General features: G+C 36.5%; 1 protein-coding gene across 2 annotated transcripts; it reads left to right on the forward strand.

The window, feature by feature from the left end:
- On the forward strand, window positions 1–26,330 carry LOC121735285 (zinc finger-containing ubiquitin peptidase 1-like). Of its 2 annotated transcripts, none has more exons than XM_042126056.1 (15): window positions 1–98; window positions 12,620–12,850; window positions 14,802–15,124; window positions 15,213–15,271; window positions 15,352–15,462; window positions 15,754–16,077; window positions 16,258–16,365; window positions 20,292–20,402; window positions 20,686–20,857; window positions 21,563–21,686; window positions 22,053–22,277; window positions 22,902–23,032; window positions 23,820–23,908; window positions 24,523–24,663; window positions 24,935–26,330. In XM_042126056.1, the coding sequence occupies exons 2-15, from the start codon at window positions 12,624–12,626 to the stop codon at window positions 24,968–24,970; spliced, it is 2,181 nt and encodes a 726-aa protein (XP_041981990.1). In that variant the 5' UTR covers window positions 1–98; window positions 12,620–12,623; the 3' UTR covers window positions 24,971–26,330. The 2 variants fall into 2 exon arrangements, with proteins under 2 accessions (XP_041981990.1, XP_041981991.1); XM_042126057.1 differs by lacking the exon at window positions 1–98 and adding an exon at window positions 303–353.
- The last annotated feature ends 971 nt before the right edge of the window (window positions 26,331–27,301 follow it).

Here is a 27,301-nt window from a genome sequence, read left to right on the forward strand (position 1 = left end):
CCACGATTCGTGTCCGTGATAAAAATTAATTTTATGTCCGAAAATGGTTATATACAACTACAGTGACGTGGTTAGCTAGTGAAAACACGAGGAAACACGTGAGTATATTATTATATAATATTATTAGTGGATTATTAACATAATAATGGTGGTAATAATTAATAATAACAACTGGGGTAGGTGAACAGCTGCGGTAGTTGTATCGATCAGCCTATTTTTGTATTTATGTAAGACATGGTTTATGACCTTCGGGGAAAATATCTGCAAAGCCTCGCCAATATTATATATTCAGCTGTAAAATATATAGGTCAATGTAACATGTGTTTTGATTCACACATATAAATATGTAGCAAGTGAGTATAGTTTTGAAGATAATTATTTTCTGTGTAAAAGAATAAAATAGAAGAAAAAAATTCCTTAGTTGAAATTTCCAAGAAATTGCTGTGTGAAGGCGATAGAGAGTTGGATAGACAGTATAATATAATAACCTGCGAACACTGCAGATAGCGCATGTTTATGAAAGTTTAGATCTTTATTTCAAGTATTCTAAATAATCTTAGAAAATATCATTGTTTTCTTACATTTATTTTTTATCATTCCTCTACTAAAACCGCTCTAAATGCGAAATTGTAGGAGTATATGTTTTATCTTTTCATGAAAAAACTACCTTGATGAAATTTGTCATGGTGTGTATGTATGTACTGTATGTACTGTAATACATAGGCTGTTTTTGCCCCAACAGGCACAGTTTTTTCGTGATAGACGGTTGAAACTGCGTCCGAAAGTATGGTCCAAAACATAACAAATTTTGACATGAATATTGAATACCCTTACAGTTAAAAACAGCGAATGACTATTATATCTACCTACTGCTTGTCTTTCTCTGACACATTTAAATATCACACGGCGGACAAAGACAAAAAACCTACCAGTAGAACGCGTAAAAATTAGATCCTCGTATATTATCTTAATTAGTTTAATGTAAAATTTCTCGTGGTTTACTTAAATAACTTTTTACGCTCTTTTCTTAGAGATTCATAAAGATGAATGATGCAAGGATGTTTTATGTAACAGCCGAAATGTGGGTGAACTCGAGTTCAATACTCGCTTAACGCCTACATAAACTAAGTTCAAGTAAAGTAGGTTCAACTTGTTTCTCCGACGTTTAATATCCTGGCATTTTGACTGATAAAATATCAATAATGTGGTTATTCAGTATGTTCGTATTAAAAATCCATATTTAGGGCCTGTTTCACCACTTCCTGATAAGGCTATCCACCAATTAACTTGACAGATCAAGTATGGAGAATCTGTCAAAAAAGTTGTGAGTAGCCTATTAGGCACTTTATCAGAAAGTGGTGAAACAGGCCCTTAATATTATAAATGCGAAAGCGTGTATGTCTGTCTGTTTATCCCTTCGGTTTGCATGCCCAAACTGCTAAACTAATTTAGCAGTTTTTTTATGTAGATACTTAACCGCGAAAGGGCATAGGATACTTTATATCACGGAAAATTGAAAAATGTACGGTACCCGCGCGACAAATGAATTTTGGCGCAACGGAATTTTGGGCGTCGTCTAGTTTAGGGCGTTTGTGCACTATACGGAATTTTACCGTCCGGCGTTCATAACTTTCATGTTTGCCATATAAGGTAGGAAATCGAGATACCGCGCCGCGCCGGATGGTAAAATTCCGTGTAGTGCACAAACGCCCTTATACTTACTTAAACAAGAACATTTACCCGGATCAAATATTACCATTTTCTTTCACTGTTCTATATACATTATCGTTGATTATACAAAAAATATAGAGACGTACGTATAACTTCCTTTTTTGAAGTCAGTTAGAATACCGGTCAATTTTATCGACAGCTGTTTGGTCCCAGCCCTACAACATTAAAACCTCATCAAACCCACGACCGAATACCAAAATGTTCAAATCGACCGTCGACCGATAATCATGGACAATTAGTCGGGTCACTTAGTCGTACCTAATCAAGATCATGACTAAGTGGAACTTAGTAATTATATTATGACGAAATATATTATGTAAAAAACTAAAGTAAGTAAACTATAGATATTAGAAATTATAATATAATATAACCCTATTCCGTTATAATACATATAAAATTTACACCTGTTTTCTGTGAGGCCGTGGCTATTAAGCACGGAAATTTCTAATCACAGCAGCACCCGTAGCATGTAGACTACGTCATAAAGTATGATTTTATTTGAATTTTTAGGACTATTATATAATATATAGTCTAAGACATAAAGTGGCATATTAATTGAATTTTTGATCATCGTTTGTGATGTCGGAACGGCACCTTCAGTTTATCTCCGCTGTTTCTTTGTCTATGCTTTCCTATTTCTACTGTAGCCATGCTACGGTTGATGTTGTCATAAAGTGGTTAATATTTAACTGCACGAAGTTAACTCTTTAACCCGGTCAAGGATACAGTTAAGCCGACGAAATGTTAGTTTATTTTAATGTGTCAGTAAATGTTAAAATGTCTGGCGCAGTCAAGTAAAATTTGAATACCTCTACAGTCTACTTCTAAGACGCCTAAAATTCTGAATGGATTTTAATCAAATTTTCCATTCCGAAAATAATAAATGCAGTTTCAGAGCGATAAACGTAATTCTGAGCAACGGATTTGCGGGAAACACTTCAACACCCTACATTTTGCATTACTTTCATTAGGTACATTTTTGCTTTTCCAATGTCTGATACTCTATACAAGGACAAAATAATTTTATGTAGCACCAATGATGAAAAACTGCAAGCTATGTTACTACCGCGCGCGTTGTGAAGATTTAAATACGGCCCAATTGGGCCGTCTGTTGTTTAGTCTGCATCGAGCGCAGTCACGAACGTGCCGCGTCTTGTCTTACCTAAATAAATTGAAAATGACGTCGTGCGTGTTTCGAAAATGTACTAATTATGACTCGAAAGTAAACAAAACACATGGAATCTCTTACCACATGTCTTGATTGCAATAAATACCTCGATTATTTACATTTTCAATTAATTTTTTCAAACAATCTGGAAAAAATCGAATTTTCGACATAGCTCAGGCGAAGAAAGAGACAGCGATACGAATTGATACGATTCGACGTTTAAAAATAGAACTGTCTCTTTTATTGTAAATGGTTTTTCGTATCTTTTGTTTCACTTATCTGTCAAAATTGTCAATGTTTGCAATTTTGAATTTGAAAATTGTTCGGAAGAGATTTAAGCCGGAAAATACGGACGTAACATATCTGTATAAGTAGAATATCATTGTGTAGCACGTATCTTTTGTACTTAAGTATAAATATTTTTAGTAAGGGTGATGTAATGTTTAAATATTTAAAAAAAAAACTTGTTTCCCCGAAGCGCGCTCTTCGGTCGTTCACCTTATCTTTTTCATGTTCAACAACCGTTTTGTTGGCGATTTTCGCAAAGCTCAGCTACATTTATCGCCTTTTAACACGGTTCTTATAACATTTTTATTCTTTATTTTTATAATATTTAAATATCGTAGATACCCCGTACGCCACGTACGCAAGCTCAGGCACATTTTAAGGAAACTCGGACCAAGAATTCAACCCCTACAACACAAGTGTTCTTAGTGTAGGGGTTACGCACTTTAATTTCTAAACCTTGGTGCTATGATAATACTTGTGTTCCTATTTAAATTTGTATTTAATTAGAGACAATAAAGTTTTAGATATTTATTTATTATTTATAAATAAATAAAACTTTATTATTTATAAGAATTTCCTATATTACCTACAGTTTAGTAAAAATAAGTAATTCAATAAGGTAAGTAATTAATTGCAACTTTTTCAAAAATCGTGATTATAAAATCAGTAACACAGTTTACAATTTTCAAAGCCTTGGAAAACAATAGGTAGGTAAGTACATTCTTCTTCACACATTTCGTTATAGCTGAAGAAATTAATCATTTTATTTATTTATCAGAAACGAATAATCGTGGTCCGTGGACCGTGCCAAATACGAATCAGAAGTTAAAATATTCTAAAATCGATTTTAATTTGAATAATGCTGAATTCTTTTTACATGTCCATTAGGCTGATTACATCATTTGAATATAGAACAGTTTCATTCCACTGAGCTTTGAATGTAAGGATGTTGTTATGTTTATGTATGTTTATGTATGTTTATGTACGCCGAAAACAAATGCCTTGCGAGTTGCAATCCTGCCGCGCAATTTGTAAACGCAGTAAAGAACATGTCGAAGGTTTCGAGAAAAACGCGGTCAAAGTTGAAATTTTATTTTTGGTTGCCTGCACTTTGTTACTCAACCATTAATAAAAATAATTTAGAAGATGAAGTGGATATTAGTTTTCTGCTTTTTGTTTAATGTTTTGCGTGTAAAATATCAAAAAATCCGTTTCAGTTATTGCTTCGCTTAGTTTTCACTCGGTACTCAACTGCTCATAAATGCAGTAAAAGTGTTTCTTACTGCATTTATGTGTAGTTTCCTGTACTTACGGCATATATATGAGATGATTCAATGTAATAAAAATCCTACACAATAATATATACCTACGACGTATTTTAACAGGTTACTGCATTTATGAGTAGGAACATGAACTGAAATAACTCTTCAATACTATTTACTGCACAGTAATATTACAATTATACTGCGTTTATCTTATGTCAATGCCGCTTTCACGTTGAACTTTACCAAATGAGTAATGAGTACAAATAATTTAAAGGACACAAGGAAAACAAATAAATACTGGAATTTCTTAATTTAAGAAATCACAGACAATAGTTATGACATTGAAAGTCAAATACGTAAAAAAAAAACAAAACAAAACAATCTCTCTTCTCGAGATGTTAAATATTATTGTACTTTGAGCATCTTAATTTCCTAACAGTTTTTTTCTGAGATAATCACAGCTTTAGCTACTACTACAATTAAACAAAATAACGGACTTACTATTTTAAGTTTAATCTATTTAAGTCTTACTATTTTTAACACATGTCTTTGCACTGTAGTGGCTGTAAAAATATAATAAAAAGCATTTATAGATCTACCAGGATCTGATGGCAAAAAGTGAGACAGGAAATTGTCTCTAGCAATACCGGGGTAGTTGTTTTTTATCAATTTTTTTCCTTATAACGGCTGATTCTATGTGTGAAACATGCAAATAGAAAAAAGTCGGCCACGTGCGAGCCGGACTCGCGCACGAAAGGTTCCGTACCGATACAGAGCGAAAATAGGCAAACAAATTTGTGTTTTTTGTATGGGAGCGCCCCTTAAATTTTTATTTTATTTTAATAAGTATTATTATTACTTAAATATTAAAGTACACATATAAAAAAAGAATGTAAGTATAAAAAATTCAAGTCCCTACCTTTTTGTACTTGAAATATAGCAACTACTTTTGATATATAGCAAAGGAGCCCCCCTTAGATATTAATTTTATTTTGTTTTCGGTATATTTTGTTGTTATAGTGGCAACAGAATATATACACAATCTGTAAAAATTTCAGAAGTCTAGCTATAGCGATTCTTGAGATACAGCCTGGAGACAGACAGACGGCCACGTTGGGTCGGAAACCTTAAAATTTATCCAATGATCAAGGATTTTTTTTTAAATTCAGCCATTAAAATTTGCCATCAGATTCTGGATAGGCCTACTATACAAAAGTAAGTTATCAATGCGACATCAATGAAGCAATTGATACCTATACCTAGATAAATATATCTGTAGCGTCCTTGATTAACTACTACTCCTTTTACTTGATGAATGAAACGATAGACTTGATATACCGTTACTTGATTTATTGATTGATACTTGATGATCAAATGACCCGGGTGTGCGAGCACGCGCGATCGCCATGATTGATCGATGCGAACTGATTATAATAAAATAATTAAATAATTACGCGAGCGCGTCCTAAACGTTGACTCCTTAAAAACCCTAAAACTGCTTGATGTACGATATGGATCGTACAATATCAGTTAAAAATTAAAATTTCAAAAATGCTTACAACATTTTTTTTTTATAAATATTATAGTCTGTAAATATTTGAGATGTAAAGCCCGGGCACACATTCATGTCTGCTGATAGTTTCCACCACCAAGTGGAATTGTCATTGCAATGCATGAAGAAATTCAACGATTTTAATTCAGTTTAATCAACAACATGTAAGTACTTAGATTTTTTTAAGGTTAAAAATATATCTAAATGGTATATTCCAGAGCCCACTAAAAATTACAAATGAAAGGAATACCAGAAGCCATAAAGAATTCAATTACTTATCCAAAAGTAAGTTCCTCTAATGCCCGAAAATAGAAGATGGATTTGGTATAATTTGCCAGTAATACTAAAACTAATTTATTTACATTTTAAATAAATATTTACAGACTATAATAAGTATATTTTCAATGTTTAAAAAATTGTTGTAAGCACTTTTTGAAAATTTATTTTTTTAACTAAGTACATAATATTTAGTTATAACTATGGTATTTGATTTATTGATCTCACATTGATAACTTACTTTTGTGAATGCTTTTTATTATATTTTTACAGCCACTAGAGTGTAAAGACCTGTGTTCAAAGTAGTAAGACTTAAATAGATTAGATTTAAGATAGACTTAAGTCCGTTATTTTTGAGTTCACGTCATTAAAATAATAAACGTATTTAAGGTAAACCAATGCGCATACATACTATAAATGCCGTTATTGTCATTTAGTGTGCGTTTGTAACATGTTGCAGTTAAAACAACACTTCGGTGAACCCATAAACCTATGTATATATTAAGTCTATGGGTGAACCTTAATATGTATGCAGTATAATTGTAAAGTACTGCATTAATGTTAAGTACTAGTCATCTGTTTTGACCATGGAAACAATTTTTTTAGTGCTTAAGTGACCTTACTGCATATTTACTATGTGCAAGACTAAATTAATAATTTTAGAAATATAACAAGAATGACGTAATTGGCACATACTGCATATTTGTTATGTTGCTTATTCAGTAAGAATGGGCTTTCACGTAAAATTACGTTTTTGAGTATTCTTACTGCGGTTATACTAAGTACATAAATCTTAAATCTGCTCTTTACTGCATTTATGTTAATATGGTTTGGCTTTAACGATAGGAAAAAATGGGTTTTTGATTATTATAGAGCTTAACGTCAGCATCTCGAATATCTAAAACAACCATAAACGCAGTAAGTGGTACTTACTGCGTTTATGAATTGTGCGGCAGAATCTATACTAATATTATAATTATAATTGGGAAGAGTTTGTTTGTTTGAACGCGCTAATCTCAGGAACTACTGGTCCGATTTGAAAAATTCTTCTGAAAGAATTTTTTCTTTCAGAAGAATTTTTCCTCGATAAATGGGCTATCTAACACTGATGTCAAATACCATAGTTATAACTAAATATTATGTACTTAGTTAAAAAAATAAATTTTCAAAAAGTGCTTACAACAATTTTTTAAACATTGAAAATATACTTATTATAGTCTGTAAATATTTATTTAAAATGTAAATAAATTAGTTTTAGTATTACTGGCAAATTATACCAAATCCATCTTCTATTTTCGGGCATTAGAGGAACTTACTTTTGGATAAGTAATTGAATTCTTTATGGCTTCTGGTATTCCTTTCATTTGTAATTTTTAGTGGGCTCTGGAATATACCATTTAGATATATTTTTAACCTTAAAAAAATCTAAGTACTTACATGTTGTTGATTAAACTGAATTAAAATCGTTGAATTTCTTCATGCATTGCAATGACAATTCCACTTGGTGGTGGAAACTATCAGCAGACATGAATGTGTGCCCGGGCTTTACATCTCAAATATTTACAGACTATAATATTTATAAAAAAAAAATGTTGTAAGCATTTTTGAAATTTTAATTTTTAACTGATATTGTACGATCCATATCGTACATCAAGCAGTTTTAGGGTTTTTAAGGAGTCAACGTTTAGGACGCGCTCGCGTAATTATTTAATTATTTTATTATAATCAGTTCGCATCGATCAATCATGGCGATCGCGCGTGCTCGCACACCCGGGTCATTTGATCATCAAGTATCAATCAATAAATCAAGTAACGGTATATCAAGTCTATCGTTTCATTCATCAAGTAAAAGGAGTAGTAGTTAATCAAGGACGCTACAGATATATTTATCTAGGTATAGGTATCAATTGCTTCATTGATGTCGCATTGATAACTTACTTTTGTATAGTAGGCCTATCCAGAATCTGATGGCAAATTTTAATGGCTGAATTTAAAAAAAATCCTTGATCATTGGATAAATTTTAAGGTTTCCGACCCAACGTGGCCGTCTGTCTGTCTCCAGGCTGTATCTCAAGAATCGCTATAGCTAGACTTCTGAAATTTTTACAGATTGTGTATATATTCTGTTGCCACTATAACAACAAAATATACCGAAAACAAAATAAAATTAATATCTAAGGGGGGCTCCTTTGCTATATATCAAAAGTAGTTGCTATATTTCAAGTACAAAAAGGTAGGGACTTGAATTTTTTATACTTACATTCTTTTTTTATATGTGTACTTTAATATTTAAGTAATAATAATACTTATTAAAATAAAATAAAAATTTAAGGGGCGCTCCCATACAAAAAACACAAATTTGTTTGCCTATTTTCGCTCTGTATCGGTACGGAACCTTTCGTGCGCGAGTCCGGCTCGCACGTGGCCGACTTTTTTCTATTTGCATGTTTCACACATAGAATCAGCCGTTATAAGGAAAAAAATTGATAAAAAACAACTACCCCGGTATTGCTAGAGACAATTTCCTGTCTCACTTTTTGCCATCAGATCCTGGTAGATCTATAAATGCTTTTTATTATATTTTTACAGCCACTACAGTGCAAAGACATGTGTTAAAAATAGTAAGACTTAAATAGATTAAACTTAAAATAGTAAGTCCGTTATTTTGTTTAATTGTAGTAGTAGCTAAAGCTGTGATTATCTCAGAAAAAAACTGTTAGGAAATTAAGATGCTCAAAGTACAATAATATTTAACATCTCGAGAAGAGAGATTGTTTTGTTTTGTTTTTTTTTTTACGTATTTGACTTTCAATGTCATAACTATTGTCTGTGATTTCTTAAATTAAGAAATTCCAGTATTTATTTGTTTTCCTTGTGTCCTTTAAATTATTTGTACTCATTACTCATTTGGTAAAGTTCAACGTGAAAGCGGCATTGACATAAGATAAACGCAGTATAATTGTAATATTACTGTGCAGTAAATAGTATTGAAGAGTTATTTCAGTTCATGTTCCTACTCATAAATGCAGTAACCTGTTAAAATACGTCGTAGGTATATATTATTGTGTAGGATTTTTATTACATTGAATCATCTCATATATATGCCGTAAGTACAGGAAACTACACATAAATGCAGTAAGAAACACTTTTACTGCATTTATGAGCAGTTGAGTACCGAGTGAAAACTAAGCGAAGCAATAACTGAAACGGATTTTTTGATATTTTACACGCAAAACATTAAACAAAAAGCAGAAAACTAATATCCACTTCATCTTCTAAATTATTTTTATTAATGGTTGAGTAACAAAGTGCAGGCAACCAAAAATAAAATTTCAACTTTGACCGCGTTTTTCTCGAAACCTTCGACATGTTCTTTACTGCGTTTACAAATTGCGCGGCAGGATTGCAACTCGCAAGGCATTTGTTTTCGGCGTACATAAACATACATAAACATACATAAACATAACAACATCCTTACATTCAAAGCTCAGTGGAATGAAACTGTTCTATATTCAAATGATGTAATCAGCCTAATGGACATGTAAAAAGAATTCAGCATTATTCAAATTAAAATCGATTTTAGAATATTTTAACTTCTGATTCGTATTTGGCACGGTCCACGGACCACGATTATTCGTTTCTGATAAATAAATAAAATGATTAATTTCTTCAGCTATAACGAAATGTGTGAAGAAGAATGTACTTACCTACCTATTGTTTTCCAAGGCTTTGAAAATTGTAAACTGTGTTACTGATTTTATAATCACGATTTTTGAAAAAGTTGCAATTAATTACTTACCTTATTGAATTACTTATTTTTACTAAACTGTAGGTAATATAGGAAATTCTTATAAATAATAAAGTTTTATTTATTTATAAATAATAAATAAATATCTAAAACTTTATTGTCTCTAATTAAATACAAATTTAAATAGGAACACAAGTATTATCATAGCACCAAGGTTTAGAAATTAAAGTGCGTAACCCCTACACTAAGAACACTTGTGTTGTAGGGGTTGAATTCTTGGTCCGAGTTTCCTTAAAATGTGCCTGAGCTTGCGTACGTGGCGTACGGGGTATCTACGATATTTAAATATTATAAAAATAAAGAATAAAAATGTTATAAGAACCGTGTTAAAAGGCGATAAATGTAGCTGAGCTTTGCGAAAATCGCCAACAAAACGGTTGTTGAACATGAAAAAGATAAGGTGAACGACCGAAGAGCGCGCTTCGGGGAAACAAGTTTTTTTTTTTAAATATTTAAACATTACATCACCCTTACTAAAAATATTTATACTTAAGTACAAAAGATACGTGCTACACAATGATATTCTACTTATACAGATATGTTACGTCCGTATTTTCCGGCTTAAATCTCTTCCGAACAATTTTCAAATTCAAAATTGCAAACATTGACAATTTTGACAGATAAGTGAAACAAAAGATACGAAAAACCATTTACAATAAAAGAGACAGTTCTATTTTTACAGTTTCCGTCCGTACGTACATTTTCCGGGACAAAATGTATCTCATGTTCTTTTTCGGGACTTAAATTATCTTTATACCAAATTTCAGCAAAATGGGTCCAGCCGTTTACGCGTGATGTCGTGAACGTCGATGACGTTCCGCGCAGCTTCGACCGCGTATCATGCCCATTTATCGAGGAAGGCTATAGGCTATATTTTATCACGCTAATACTAATAGGAGCGAAGAAATAGATGAAAGTGTGGAAAAAACGGGGGAAATTATTTGAAAGGGCTTATTTGAACGCGCTAATCTCAGGAACTACTGGTCCAATTTGAAAAATTCTGTCAGTGTTAGATAGCCTATTAATCCAGAAAGGCTATAGGCTATATTTTATCGCGCTAAGACTAATAGGAGCGAAGAAATAGAGGAAAGTGTGGGAAAAACGGGGGAAAATTATTTGAAAGGGCTTATTTGAACGCGCTAATCTCAGGGACTACTCGTCCGATTTGAAAAATTCTTTCAGTGTTAGATAGCCCATTTATCGAAGAAGGCTATATGTTATATTTTACTACGCTAAGACTAATAGGAGCTAAGAAAAAGAGGAAAATGTGGAAAAAAACGGGGGAAATTATTTGAAAGGGCTTATCTCACGAACTACTGGATATTTTTTTCTGTTATTTGGCACAGATGAGAAGTAGACCACGTGAAGGATAATAGGCTATTTTTTGTGGACTCATTTGTCTGTGAAATATCTAATTTACGCGGTCGAAGCTGCGCGGAACGTCATCGACGTTCACGACATCACGCGTAAACGGCTGGACCCATTTTGCTGAAATTTGGTATAAAGATAATTTAAGTCCCGAAAAAGAACATGAGATACATTTTGTCCCGGAAAATGTACGGTTCCCGCACAATACATTTTTATGATTCTCGCCTAAACTATTTAATCTATTTTGATGAAATTTGGCATGGAGATTGGAGATACTAATTTGAATAAGGGACAAGGAATGTTTTTTGTTCCGGAAAAATGTGGGGTTCCCACACAATATACTTTTCTGATTTGCGCGTAAACGACCCCAATCGACGGGAACAACTATAAACTAAAGTCCACGCGGACGAAGTCGCGGGCAACAGCTAGTATTTTAATAATTTAACAGCAACATAATGCGGAACTAAGAAGGTTTTAAGGTAAAGAAAGTTGCGTATAGGTACTCCGTACTTGAAAGTTAAAACAATTGCCAAGAAAATCGAATTAAAAAAAATGTTAAAATATGGAAGACACCTAGCTAGTTCCGTAGTATAATAAGTAATTATACCAAAATTGTACTGGAAAGCGCAGACTGCAGAGGTGCAAAGATACGTCGGATAGGTACTAATATTTTTGGTCCGCTTTTATTAAATATTATGATGTCGTCGAGAATTTGAGACGTTTAAGATAAAAACGTGCATGCATTATATTTTTTTAATATTCTCATATTCACATAATATTCAGGATCCTTTGAATGATCGCTCATAGAAGAACTTTAAACGGAACTGGGTTTCTTTTTTTTCTTGGTTAAGGCACAGAATATAATTATAATATTAGTAGTACCAAGTCAAGGGTAAAAACCAATGATATTCTATGTTACTAACGTAACTAGATTGGAAGTTTACGGTAGCAACGCGTTGCCACTTCGAAGATGCCTGCAGGCATATCTCACATACATAATGACATAACGAATATATGACTTGACATTGTCTTTTGAACAAAAAAGTGGTTACGCATTTCTGAGAATCTTTTGTAAGACATTGCTACTCTAGTATTTTAGAAACTCATTGGTAAAAACTATTAAAGACTTCATCATCATTCACTTCAGACCATTTCTATTCTAGCATCATGTCGAGCAGCCCGTTCCCGTATACCTGCGAGCTGTGCGGCGCGGAGGGCCTGACGGACGACGGCATGCGGTCCCACACGCTCACCCACGTGACGGGCCCGGACTGTCCGTTCTGCGGCACGGCTGTCCCGCAGCCGCAGCTGGCCGGCCATGTCCAGCGAGCGCATCTACACTATCTAACACCGGAGAGGGAGCTGATGGCGTTTATTGACGATCAGAGTCCTAGGTAAGCTAATAAAATCTATAGCCGAATATAGAACGTATTCTTTTTTTGAAAGCCGAAATTAGGCTCTCGTGACTCCAGCAAAGTACCGGCAAGCTTTGCTGGAGTCACACATTAAATAAGGGAGCAAACGAGCAAACATCAGGGTCACCTGATGGTAAGAGCAACTGCCGTCGCCCATGGACACTCGCAACATCAGAAGAGCTGCAGGTGCGTTGCCGGCCTTTTAAGAGGGAATACGCTCTTTTCTTGAAGGTGAAGGAATATGCGTGGCCACCACAAAGGAAGATCTTCCGACCGAGCGAGGTGTTATGCTCGGTCAGGCCGAAGCCCACGTGATACATCTCAGCTGTCGTATATATACTGACGCGCTCAGAAAACTTCGATAGCGCGATGCAGAAATGTTAGGCGAATTGTGGGTACCGCCACATCACTCCCCCCCGAAGACCGGAGGTCGAATCTTGAAGTCTTGTCGCTTGAGTCGCCAATGCCAGTGAGTTCCAGTGAGTCGGAACTGTTGCAGTGAGTCCCAGTGAGTCGGAACTGTAAGCTGCTGCACGGGCTCCAGTGAGTCGGATAGCTGCCGTGCGGGGCCGATGCTACGTGCTGACCAGGAGAGATGTGCTCTGCTTGCTGACCGGTCGGTGTAGTGAGAAAGCCCGATGATGCCGATGCGGAGTCCGCCCAGGCCGCGGTACATTGCGGCTAGTGGACGATGTACCCGATGAGGCGATGCTGGCTGGCGCGGTGCGGAGGGGCGGGGAGTGATGATGATGAAGGAGGCGTGTTCTGCCGAGGGTCACCAATGAAGGAATATGCGTGGCCACCACAAAGGAAGATCTTCCGACCGAGCGAGGTGTTATGCTCGGTCAGGTCGAAGCCCACGTCATACATCTCAGCTGTCGTATATATACTGACGCGCTCAGAAAACTTCGATAGCGCGATGCAGAAATGTTAGGCGAATTGTGGGTACCGCCACAAAGGTTTGCAGATCCTATAGGTCCGGAAATATTGCTGGTGACAGTTCGTTCCAGAGTTTTACAGGGCGCGGCAGAAAGTTACGCGAAAAACCGCGAGCTACCCACGGGTAGGAGTTAGGACTAGGCATTCGCTTACCATGATCTGATTGTCACTTGTCAGTATTCAGCTAAAAAGTAAGCAGTAAAGCTGCGTAATATGTAACACATCATTGATGTCAAATATGGCCAATCATAGGCCATGAGGCAATATACCCCTTTGCACGTCGTCCGTTATCGCTTGTGTTGGTCCAACATGATGGGTCAACCAGGAGGGGCCGTAGCCTGTATAATATAGTAATTTCACTCGCAAGTTACCTCTCAGATAAAATATATAATCGTATTTAACAGTAGGCATCTGATGTTATGGTTACGTGGTGTAGACACGCAAGTCCCAGGTCGTGTGACATCACACAGCGAATTAATTTAATTTACAGCACTCCAACTCGTGTAGTGCTTTCGTGATTATAGAGATTTCAATTGCTAATTAAATAACTTTGCATTCTGTAACACCTATGTAACTATACTAACTGCATACCTATTTATTATTATGCATTAAGTAAATAATATTCTTTGGATGGATAGTGACGTGTGGAATAGCATTGTATGAAAAACGTGTTTATAGACTTTGTACGATAGTGGAATCATAATATCTGGAGTGGAGATCAAAGACTATTTTTTATTATTATCGTGATTGCAATAAGCTCTTTGGTCTGCAGTCTATTCTACTTGGGAGGAGTTTCTAAAGTTACACGCCCAAAAGGCAATACACGTCTTATTACTTCCGTCCGTCCGTCCGTCCATCTGTAAGTACATTTCCAGGAAATACACAATTCAAGAACCGCGAAAGTCAGGCAGTTGAAATATGCCTGAATTTCATTTGCCACTAAGTCCGACTCGCACTTAGTCAATTTTTATTGTTTGTTTTTTTTTTTCAGTTTCGACGAAGACTCTAAAATGACGAACACGGACAGCTGCAGCTACAACACGCCCGGCTCCTTCAACGGCTGGCACAGCCCCGACACCTCCTCATCGTACCACAATGGAGCCATCTCTAAAAACTACTACAACGGCTTCCAAGAGAAAGACACGTTCAAAAACGATAAGGACGACGAGTATTCAAGATCGCCGAAGAATATCAATCTCACGAACGGGCTGAAGAATATAAACTTAAATAATACGGGAGTTATACACAAGAAGAGTCTTAGTAGAGAAGATTCGGACGAGCGGGATGATATTGTAGATAGTTATGAAAAAAAAGGTAAGTACTTAATCTTATTATTATAGATTATTATTAGCATTATTAGCACCAGTCTTGCTCTGATAAATTAATCATTATTCTTTTGCAGGTGCCTATTCTAGTCAAAGTAATAGTATGAGCAATGGTGAGTCTCCAAATAAAAATAAGGTGAGGTCTCTCAAATATAATTTGAAATTATTTAAAGTTATTTTTTTATTTTCAGTTATTATTTTGATCTTTATTTTCAGTTACCAATGGCTAGTGCAGGGCAAGGCTCACCACTAAGATCGCAACTTGCGCTAAAGCTCAAATCCAATGCACCAAAAAAAACTGCACCTACGCCTAGCCCGACTGTGCAGGTAAATAAAAGAATAATTTATTTTTGACTATTAATTTATTACCTCTATTTGGCCTTATAATAGTCACATTGCTTGCCACTAGCGACAATCTTTAAAAAAATGAGATGTCAAAATTCTGGAAGAAGACGAAGAAGAAAAATATGGTGTCAAATTCAAAATTAATCGTGCCAATTTACGAATTTTAAAACCTCAATTTTGTTACAAAATACCGTGTATTCGTATTTAAAAACACTTAAAACAATTATAGAATTACACAACGAAACACACTGACCATCACAAACTTTGTTTCAGTGCCTTCTATGCGATTTCAAGTCATCATGTCCACAAAAGTTGGAGGAGCACATAAACCGTGCTCATTTCGACCTCACATCTCCGTCTGTGATGGGAAACGCGAATGCCAATGCTAACGCCACTGATAACGCTACACTGGAGCTGACGAACGCCACTCTAGCGCTAAACAACCCTACCCTAGCTCTCAGCGCTATGGCGATGTCCCCTGGCCCCCACACATCGTCTTACCAATGCCCAATATGCGAAAGAGAATTCCAGAATGCCTCAGAAATCGAAATGCATGTAAATGTGGAACATAAAGACATATTGAGTCCACAGAAAGCGGTAAGTAATCTTATGTCTATCTACTATGTTTCATTACAATTATTAGTCCAAATTTTAAGCTTAAATCTTTGATTGTACTAGCACTAAACTAACTAGAAGGTTACTAATATAATGCATAGTTTAATAGGCTCATATTTTTTTGCAATGTTTATTTTACTTTTTGTTTTATTTTTCTATCAGGACCAAGTAGACAATGCGTCTTGTGAAGATGTGGTGATGATGGAAGAGAGCCCAGTCAGCAACTGCCCCGTCTGCTGTCAGCCACTGCCGCTGTCCCAGCATGAGTTGGTAATTTTTCACACCTTAGAATTTGCCTGAGGCACAAAATATATATTAGTAGTACCAACAGAAGTCCAACTCGTGAAACCCGTTTAAAAAAATAACAACTCTTGCTGCGATACTATAAAGTTCAAATTCCGACCGCGCAGTGGTAGGTGCCTACAATTATATTTGCCTACATGTGCGCTATCTTTCTATTGCGTAAGAGGTACCCTTTCTGACGAAATCAAGATTGTCACCTTTTAGAAAATAAAATAATCTTCTTTTAATTCTATAGCTACTAATAGCAAACTTTTTTATAGTAATAATCAAATTTTAGTAACCCAACATATATTTTATAATAGTTTTATATTCGATTATAGTGTAGGAGCTGGTCAGGAATTTTTTACAACTTAAACATAGTAACTTGTGTTTATTTATGTGTAGTATGCGGTTAGTTTGTAACAAATTGGTTTATTTGCTATGTTTGTGTATTTTTTTTATCTTTTTTTGTATTTTAAAGTCTTAAATTACTTTATTGAAATATTTCTTTGACTTTTTTGAATTGCTCATATTTATCAGATTAATAACGATTCTGTCACAGCGGTTAAATCAGTACGTAGATATATGCGACGAAAAAATCTTGCGCGCGTGTCACCGCTTGCTTGTGAGTCCCTTGTGATCTGCCCCTTTAAAGGGGTAGGTACTTATAGTTCGATAGAATCGATACCTAAAGGCACGAATGGGACAAGCCTGCCTGCGGTACCTTTTTTTTTCATGGGGAAGTGCGTTACGCATCCCCGGCGGATTGGGGACATCGGCCGGGTATGTGCCTGCGGTACCTAAACAAGCGCACAATAAGCTAGTATTTTAAAAACAAACCTCTCCTTTGACTAAGGCTCCTTACACACATACAGCACTTGCTCACAACAAATGCAGCTGCAGCTGTCGCCGCTCGATGGTAGCTGCCGACATTTGGTGACACTTGCAGTATTTTACTTTCAGTAATATGGGGCCACTATAAATGAATTGAAATCAAAAATCCAATTTTCAAATGAAACCCTTTGATTTTGTGACAATTGGATAAAATAATATTTGTACTACTCATTTTTTTTATTTTTTTTTATTGTTTATTAGGGTAAAAAAACAATATCACAATATAAGATACGTTTACACACAGTCTTACTCTATACATATAAGTAATTGTGATATCCACATCATTTACCACATATATAAAATGTAAAATGTATTTAAGTTTAATTATAAGTAGTTGAGATTTTAACCTTGATTGATTAGCAGGCGGCACCCTAGCCCTACGACATTAGGTCTTGGGATCAGTGACAAGTACCACTAGGGTGCCGTATGCGAGATCAATCTAGTTTACAAACAGTACCTATTTAGTATCATGTAGTTAATTAAAATTACTTTAAGTAATAACGTATAAGGCTGCTTTTGATTTTTACAAGCTTATTACAAGATCAAAGCCAAACAACTAAACAAATTCTAGTATCAAATAAAACGAAAAGATTTACAGGATCTAACAGTTTAAAGTAATACCTAATTACTAGGAGTTAACAATCAAAGCTATGCGTTTGTCTGTGTTATGTGTACCTTGGTTTGCCATTTATGAGTGTGTGGCACCCTAGCCCTGCGACACGAGGTCATGGGATCAGTAACTAAGGCTATAAGTTAACATGTGTTATTTTTATATAAATTTTAAAAAATATACAATATGTAGGCACAAATTGATAACACGTGTAAGTGCACAATACCTGCGGTAAGACATGTGAGAGTTTGTTTGAGTTTATATGTGTGCTAATTGTGTTTATCATCGTATTTTGAGTGTGTGGCACCCTAGCCCTACGACATATTATTGAGATCTTGGGATCGGTGACGATGACCACTAGGGTGCCGTATCCTGTTTCTGTATATGTTTAACACACTACGCACGAACATTTCGCGAAATATCTTAACAATACAGTTTTATCATTAAGTGACACTAGTGATATTTATTTTAGAGAGTTCCTCTGAGAGCAGTTTTTTAAAAGCAGTGGCTTTATTGGCATTAATATCTATATGGTTAAAGTGTCTGTTGTATAAGGCAAGCATATGATTAGTTGGTGCACGGAGACCTGCATTAGTACGTGATAATCTTGTCGCAAATACTTCAGAAGCAGCACGACAAGCTCTTTTGTGTGTTCTGAGAGGCACTCTGTAACTAAGGTCATTTACAATATCGATACAGTCATATTTATTGTGGCAGATGTCATACAATAACATCATCTGAAGTTGCATTCTTCTACATTTTAAGCTTAGTAATTTATACTTTTCTAGTAACTTAGGGTACGATAGGTAGTATAACCGACACTTATATTGCACACAACGTAAGAAACTTTTCTGCACTTTTTCTAGGTAGTGTGAGTATTCTGCGTACATCGGATCCCATATACATGAAGCATATTCTAGTTGTGAGCGAATTAAGGTTTTGTATAAATATAGATATGTACTAGGTCGTTTGAAATCGTTACTAGCTCTTAATACAAAACCGTACATCTTAAAAGCTTTACTGCAAATAGTATCTACATGAGTGTCCAGCGTCAACTTGGCATCCAATATAACCCCAAGGTCACGAATAGTGAAGACTTTTTCTAAATTATGGCCATCTATGGAGTAGTTATGTATTATGGGTCGACGTTTTCTAGTAAAAGAGATCGTTTTACATTTATTTAAACTTAGCTGTAATTTATTGGCATCACAATAGTTTGCAAATCTATTAAGATCCTCCTGAAGCCTCCTCTGGTCATCAGCATTGTCAACGGTGCGATAAATCTTTAAGTCGTCTGCATATAGTAGAAATTTACAATTTTTAAAACATTTGTGAATATCGTTTATGTAGATGATGAACAGCAGGGGGCCAAGGATAGACCCCTGAGGCACTCCTGACGTTATAAAATTAGTATCAAAGTTAGATTCATACCCATTAATGACAACTTTCTGCGTCCTATTTGTGACATAAGATTTAAACCATCTCCATAGATTACCACGGATACCGTTAAAAGCGATTTTTTCAAGTAATAGTTTATAGTCGACGCGATCGAAAGCCTTTCTAAAATCTGTACTCATAAAGTTAATATACCTAGAGGAATAGAGCAACAATCTCGAACTGTCAATCGAAACCAAAATTGGTTTCATCTGTGTGTAAAAATATGTTACGGCTAATAGCCAAAGTGCGGCTACACCTAGTTTTACCCGGCTACAACTAGGTGCAGCCCGCCACATGCGGTTAAACTTAGGTGTATCCTACTTATCTTCGGTTACAACTAGATTTAGCCTTCATTATAGCGGCTAAAACTAGGTGCACACTTCGGCTATTAGTCGTAACATATTTTTACACACAGATGAAACCAATTTTGGTTTCGATTGACAGTTCGAGATTGTTGCTCTATTCCTCTAGGTATATTAACTTTATGAGTAGTACAAATATTATTTTATCCAATTGTCACAAAATCAAAGGGTTTCATTTGAAAATTGGATTTTTGATTTCAATTCATTTATAGTGGCCCCATATTACTGAAAGTAAAATACTGCAAGTGTCACCAAATGTCGGCAGCTACCATCGAGCGGCGACAACTGCAGCTGCATTTGTTGTGAGCAAGTGCTGTATGTGTGTAAGGAGCCTTAGTCAAAGGAGAGGTTACCCTTACACAAGCATGTTTGAACATGATTTCTATGAGATTAAATTGTCAACGTGCGGCACGTGCCGACTGGACGTCAAAAAAGAGTGCTGCTGTCATGTATCACACGTCTCTTTTTACCATGCAGTGTTACTGATAGTGACATCTCTCTTGCTCAGGCCTTTGTTTCTCTATTCTGCTAGGTATATTAACTTTATGGTACTACTTGTCACTATATTATATTATATTTTCTTCTGGCTTTAATAACTAAGTGTGATTTAGATACAACACATAGAAGAGCACTTTGAAAGAGGGGAAGACAGCGGGGCACTGACTGCAGCAGAGAGAGAGGCACAGAAGAACAGAGAAGAACATGAGTTTCAGTTGTTGAGGGTAAGCTATTGGCTAATAAATAATAATTGTTATTACAGAAGTAATGTATTTTTAAAGAAATTTATTATCATTGGTAATCACACAATAGTGAATTCTTTATGAGGTACAAGCAAACTGATAATGATGAATCAGCTCCAGTCAATAAGCTTTCACTCTAAAAAGCTATATCAAAATCAGCTTATACTTTTCTCGACGTTTCGGCCGTGTTGCAACGGCCGTGGTCACGAGGGGACCCGATTAAAAAGTTTAGTTTTGTTACACCCTGTATATACTATCGTTTCAGGCACAATATGGCATGGAAGAGGACGAGGAGGGCTACACGAGCCGCGCGGCCAACAGCCTCAAGCGCGCCGTGTACAGTGGAGCCCTGTCTGTGGCGGGGTACTACGAGCGCAGCGTCGGCCTCCGCAGGGCTTCGGTCTCCGGATTAGATACGGGATGCTCTAAAACTAGTGGTAAACTTTTTACAGTCAAATTTTATAAATTACATTGGAATTCAAATAGTCTTTTCTTATTTGTTCCAATTTTTTTTATTATTATATTGGATTTCAAACAGTCTGATGTCCTTTCATTATATTTTATTCAACTTTTTCGTTTCTTTCGCCAGTTCTCTTTAGCGCGGAATAGGAACCAAAACAATTGAAGTCGACTCACGTCGGAAGAACCAGATAATTAACATTTTATAACATAAGGACAGTTACTTATTTTACCCTGTATAAAACATAATTTAAACAAACCTTTTAACTTATCTACTTCATCATCTGGCCATCATATCTGGATTCTGGCTACAAATGAAATCCACAGTTTTTTTACTTCAAATAATTATTCGGTAACGCCTCTAGTCCACCGACGCTGCGAACTGCGAAACAGCGGCGAACCGATTTACTGTCTCATCCGCCGCACGACAATGCGTTATATTGCATCTCGCTCTATTCCTGTTTCGCAGATATTTCGCAGTTCGCAGCGTCGGTGTACTAGAGGCTTAAAAGCCTTTATTTATGCAAAAAAACGACATTCTTTTAACTGTTGCTATTCTTCCAATCATGACTTCAATTGTTTTTTTACACTTTTCCTTTATGAAGGAGAAAGTTTTTTACTTTATGCATAAAGCACAAATGTGTGTGTTATCAGTTTACATTATATTTGACAATATATTCCAGGTATTCTAGAAAGGATAGCCCAGCTTAATGCACAGAACCCAAGCATAGCCAAGACGTACCTGTGCAGTGCGGTGGACCACTATGCCAGCACATACGGAGACAGGGGATGGGGCTGCGGATACAGGTAACTTTCAATTGCAGTACAAAAGCAGTGTGCGGCATAATGCTGAACCTTCAAAATAATGATTGAACTACAGGAACGCTTTGCATAATCAAACTGTAAAATTTTGTTTACGTAAGGGACCTTCTATAAAGTACGGTCAACAATTTTCATGATATTTAGAAACCCCTCCCCCCTCCTTGTAACACCATGTCACCAATCACCAGTTATTGCTCCCTCCACCTTTTAGATGTGATATACTTTATGGATGACCCCTAAGCATTGGTTGATCTTTGTCTACCACTGTATCTGTCTCCTAATCAGTTTGGCTTCCCTGTAGTCTGGAGACAATCAGGACTATTTTAACTCACATTTTCGTCTCTCCAACAGGAACATGCAAATGGTAGTCTCCTCTCTGGTCTGCGTGCCAGCGTATGCCGCAGTCCTGGGGGGCGGAGTACCCTCCATCCCCCGGCTACAGAGGCTCGTAGAGCGGGCCTGGAGGCTCGGCTTCGACGCGCCAGGGTCTGAACAGCTCGGGGCGAGACTCCATAACACTAGGAAGTGGATCGGGGCATGTGAAGTGGTTACCGTGCTGTCTAGTTTAAGGATAAGGTTGGTGAAGTTATGATGGTGATTATTTGTATATTTAAGTAATGTTATTTGAATAGGAAATATTACTAGTATAGTATATATTCCGATCCGATACGAATATTAACAGAAACGTTGTCAAACGTTGAACAAAACTTATTGTTTAGGCTTCTTACAGACGGCACGCGTCGACGGGAATCGACGGCAGTCGCTGGATTTTGTTTAATGATTTTTTTTACACTTGTCGACGGCGCGTTACGCCGACTGCCATCGAAGCGTGCCGTCGACAAGTGCCGTTGCTGATCTGATAGATGCTGTCTCTAGCGCTAAAACATTGCAGTATATTAATAGCTCGTCTGTCAAGCGCCCAAAATGGACGTCTTACTCTAAGGCCAGGCGCGCACTAGCGGCCAGGCCGCGACGGCCATCGGGATAGATACTTTAGTATGAAACCGCCATAGACCACGCGCACCTGGCCGCAACGCGACCAGCAGCCACACCATGCTCACGATGGCCTCCGCGACATGGCCGTTGCGGCCTGGCCGATAGTGCGCGACCGGGCTTAGACTATTCAAAATATTTCAAAAGTATTTTCGAAAATGGTTTGACAGTTCGTGACAGATGAAAGGTTATATTTTGTTCTGTCAGGTGTCAGCTGATCGACTTTCACAAGCCGACGGGCGCGGACGGCAGCCACCCGGCGCTGTTCGACTGGGTGCTGCGGTACTTCCAGCGAGACCCCGATGGCTTCAAGGCGCCGCTATATCTGCAGCATCAGGGTAAATACCAGGGGGGCATACCCCCTCCCCTTTTTTATCAGCCTTTATAAATAATAATAAGTAATTACTCCCACACCCGTTTCGGTGACAATGGTTGGTTTCATTGAAACCAGGTAAGTTATATATATACAGGTGCAATTTAACCTTCCTGCCAAATTTTGATATGTTAATCCTTGTTAAAAATAAAAATACACGTATTTTATTATTTTATAATCACTCAGTACTAAAATGTTGAGAAATAGTTTCCGAAAGTTATCCCAAAAAACACTACAATTAATGGACACGATGCGTCGGCCGCGCGTGATGTGCCCCCGCGCGCGCGCCTCCCCCCGTGTGACCCCTGATCATTCCCCCGCGCCGCGATTGACCATTCTGCAACGATTTGAAATGAGATTAAATATTATGTCATTGAAAAAAAAACACCCAATTTTTTTGGTTAAATGGACTCTCCTAATGATATCATAAGCCCTGGAAAAAATTTGGCAGGAAGGTTTAATTGCACCCTGTATAGCTAATATCATGTACTATCAGAGAAGTTGATTTCTAGGCAGATGGGGGATCTACGTAGTTTGGTCACGTTACGTCAAACCCAGCCGACAGTTATCAATGAACATTAAATTGACATGATCCGACCAAATGACGTTGGCCTGTCAACTGCCTAGGAATCAATTTCCTCGATGGTACATACTACACTTATTACTACGAAATATAATTTTAATTTAAGTCCAGTCACGAACCTGTAGAAAAAATGTTTACCTTTAAACATAAACTATCATCATTTTTGCAGGTCATTCTAGAACAATAATAGGCTACGAGCGTCACAAGGACGGCAAGGCGACGCTACTGGTGCTGGACCCCTCACACTCGCCCGCACAGGTCGGTATTATTAGTCGCTAATTAAATTCTAAAATTATACTTCCATCTTCTAAAATTTCTTCTCAAAGACACAAGTACGGTCTATTTTCAATGTCATCCAAGTATTATCTTGCTTGTAGCCGAATTTTGTACTAAAGCAAGACCGCGCTAGGCGACACTATGCTGGACTGAAGCGACGCGACACTTTAGGTTCCATAGTGACGTTTTGTGTCGCGTAGCTCCGCTGCCGCGTACTGCAGCTTAGGTCATACGATTTCATACGAAAATTATTTTGTCGCGTCGCTTAATGCACACTGCATTAAAAGTTACGCATGGTGCAGTCTAACTTTGTCGCTAGAGTCATTTTGATTGAATGTCATTGACGCACAAACACATCCTTGTCGGTCTGCACTCTATACTCTATAGTGTATCCATTCTTTAATATTATTGTAAAAGTGTGTCTGTCTATCTGTTACCTCTTCAGGCTCAAACCGCTGAACCGATTTAGCTTAAATTTGGCATACAGATACTTTGAGTCCCGGATAGGATACTTTTAACCTTAAAAATGCACGGTTTCAACGCGATAAACTACTTTTGGCGTAACGGAGTTGCGGGTGTCATATGTACATATGCAGGTGCGGCAAGTAGTATGCGGCAGCACGGCGGCAAGCGGCGCGGCGCTGCGGCTGCTGCGGCGCGGGGCGGCGGCGCTGCGGGCGCGGCAGTACCAGCTGCTGTGCGTCAGCGGCCTGATGGCCGACGACGACGAGTACCAGGTACGCTGACCGTCATGACGCACATCAACATCCTGAGGATGCTCAGGTGTTGGGCGAAACGCGCGTCGAGGTTTTCAACCTGCATGGTGGTGAGGGGCCTTGCACGGATTTTCCAACAGTGGAAGTTGTTTTCGCGGAATATTGCTAAAAATAATAAACTAAATTTAAACATTCAATTCTCAATTTTACAAACTTTGTTATTGATAGTATCTTGATTTAAATTATTTATGGCTCTAAAATAACGTTCCTAAACATTTTTTTTTTGTTTCAGGCGAGCAAGGTGCTACAGTCGGTTCGGATCCCGTAATACTGACTACAGGTTACAATTCCAAAGGTTGTGTTACATTGTGTTAAAGTTTGGGCTTGTATACCCGCAGGCATGAGTAGAGATTAGAACGACTAGTCGGCTTCGGTAGCGAGATATAGACGAAACCGCGAGGGGCACGAAACAAGGAAATTGCATGTTAAATTTTAAGTGCTCTTAGAAATTCGTTGATAGAAGATAATGGACCAACGTAATTTTGTCGAGCTATCAGCCTAGGTGTCATAACAAACATAGACTTTATTTAACCCAACCTAATAACGTAGGTAACCCATCAGCCTATTAATCAATTTTTCTGATAGTACAAAGAAAAACGAGCTATGATCGGAGTTACAAAAGAACCCAAAAAAAGACCTAGATATTTTTTGTATCTGCGACTGTCTATTATATAGTTCTCTGCCGAGAACCCTTTTTCAAAGTAAACGTTTTCTGCCTCGTCTCACGGTTTTGTTTATATTAGGATGCTATTTTATTAGTGAGGTTAGAAAAATATATGATCATGTTGAAAAAGAAGTTACCAAAAGAATTTAGATCTAAACAAAAACGAATAGAAAAAAACTTTAGTTAGATACTAATTTTAGTTTAGTACAAAAAATACCTTTTGAAGTATTCATATCTGGTTTCTGATTTTTTTTGACTGAAGTTTAACTCTTCATTAGCGCTTTTGATTGGCTAACCGCTAACGTCAAAACATTAACCAATGAACAACGTTGTTGAATAGATAAACTACAGTCAAAAAACCTTATGAACTGGTCAATATTAAGTTAAATATACAAGCTCAAACATTTCTAGTCTAATTTGAAGTAAGTTATATTTTGTCAATTGTTTTCGTCAATTCCGCTTGTTCCGTTGTATGTATGATAGGATGTTTGTTACCAGACAAATAAATATATCGCACTAAAGAATAAGGACAAAACAATTTTACTAAAAAGCAACATAAAAATGCTGCCTTTTTATGTGCTGTGGTAATAACTACTAATAAAAATGTTGTTTAGTAGGTGTATAAAAAAATACAGTTATTCTGACATTGTTAGTCTATGGCCTTATTCCAAGGCAGTATATTCAGGATAAATGGACTTATTTAAAATTATTTAGAATAAATAAAGTTTTTTCTATTTTTTCATGTTTTATTCTATAGTGCGAAATATTTGTATGAAACCAAACAATTTAGGTATAGATAGCAATAACGCTTCACATCATCGCCTGATAGTCGCCGCTTGCTGCACCTCAGATAGGAAAAGAGAGATAGACGATGAGAGAAAGAGATGGTGAAAATTCTTACAGTGTTTTGTTAAACACCTCATGTGTTTGACGACCTCTGTGGCTTAGTGGTGAGCGCGTCGGTAGCTCAGTGTAGTGAATCCCGCCGACGGAACAAAGAGTTTTCAATGTTCCCGGGTCTGGATGTGTATTAAATATGTGTATGATATAATAAAAATCTTAAATATATGTATAGTATAAAAGTATTAAATATATTTCCGATGTCTAGTACCTGTAACACAAGTCCTTTAGGTACTTAGCACGGGGCCAGACTGACGTGGTGTGAAGCGTCCATAGATATTATTATTAAAGACATAATGAATGTTTACTCTTTAGTAACAAGAATAAATTAGAAAATTTTACTTGCTACCGAAAGTGTAATGTGCTGCTTACATGGAAAGAAATATTTAATAAAAAAGAGACAGCAATATTACGGCTAAAGTATGGTCACGGAGCTGGTAGAAAATTTTCCAGACCCCCGTGGCTTCTTTTCTCTTTCATCTCCATTCTTTTTCATATACAGGATTATTTTTTCACCAGTACAACAAATTTTACCACGTCATTGGTTTCGATATACTTGACCCCCTTACTAATAAACGTTGTATAAGCTTTGAATAGTTATACAGTGTTTTGTTCCTGTCACATAAGTGACATTTTTAATTGGATTGAAGAAGACAAAACACTGTATAACTATTCAAAGCTTATACAGCGTTTATTAGTAAGGGGGAGAGTATATTTCACAAATACATATATTTTTTTTTTTCATTTCAATTAATTTATCCTTTATCCAATCTAATACCGCTTAAGGCGGCGCACGAGTTGCCTCAAATGAGTAATGCATCCACATTTTTAGTAGTTTGGCGGATAAGTCCGGGGCTTGACATTTTTTTTTTGTTCCAAAGGGGTAGTAACAAAATCGCTAGTATTTTTTATTTTTCTACAACTATAACGTATCTTGATTAATTGTACTGGTGAAAAAATAATCCTGTATATCTATCTCACTCCAACACATGCCCGTTAGCATAATATTATTTAACAAAAAAAAGTAGTAATAAT

The sequence above is a fragment of the Aricia agestis genome, chromosome 17, assembly GCF_905147365.1.
Source record: "Aricia agestis chromosome 17, ilAriAges1.1, whole genome shotgun sequence".
In the NCBI taxonomy this organism is placed as follows: Eukaryota; Metazoa; Arthropoda; class Insecta; order Lepidoptera; family Lycaenidae; genus Aricia; species Aricia agestis.

Excerpts from the sequence above, each read along its gene's own strand:
- LOC121735285 (XM_042126056.1), top strand. The coding sequence starts at position 12,624 with ATGTCGAGCAGCCCGTTCCCGTATACCTGCGAGCTGTGCGGCGCGGAG. Across the intron at positions 15,272-15,351 it reads AGTCTCCAAATAAAAATAAG|TTACCAATGGCTAGTGCAGG; the intron begins GTGAGGTCTCTC and ends CTTTATTTTCAG. Across the intron at positions 24,664-24,934 it reads CCGACGACGACGAGTACCAG|GCGAGCAAGGTGCTACAGTC; the intron begins GTACGCTGACCG and ends TTTTTGTTTCAG.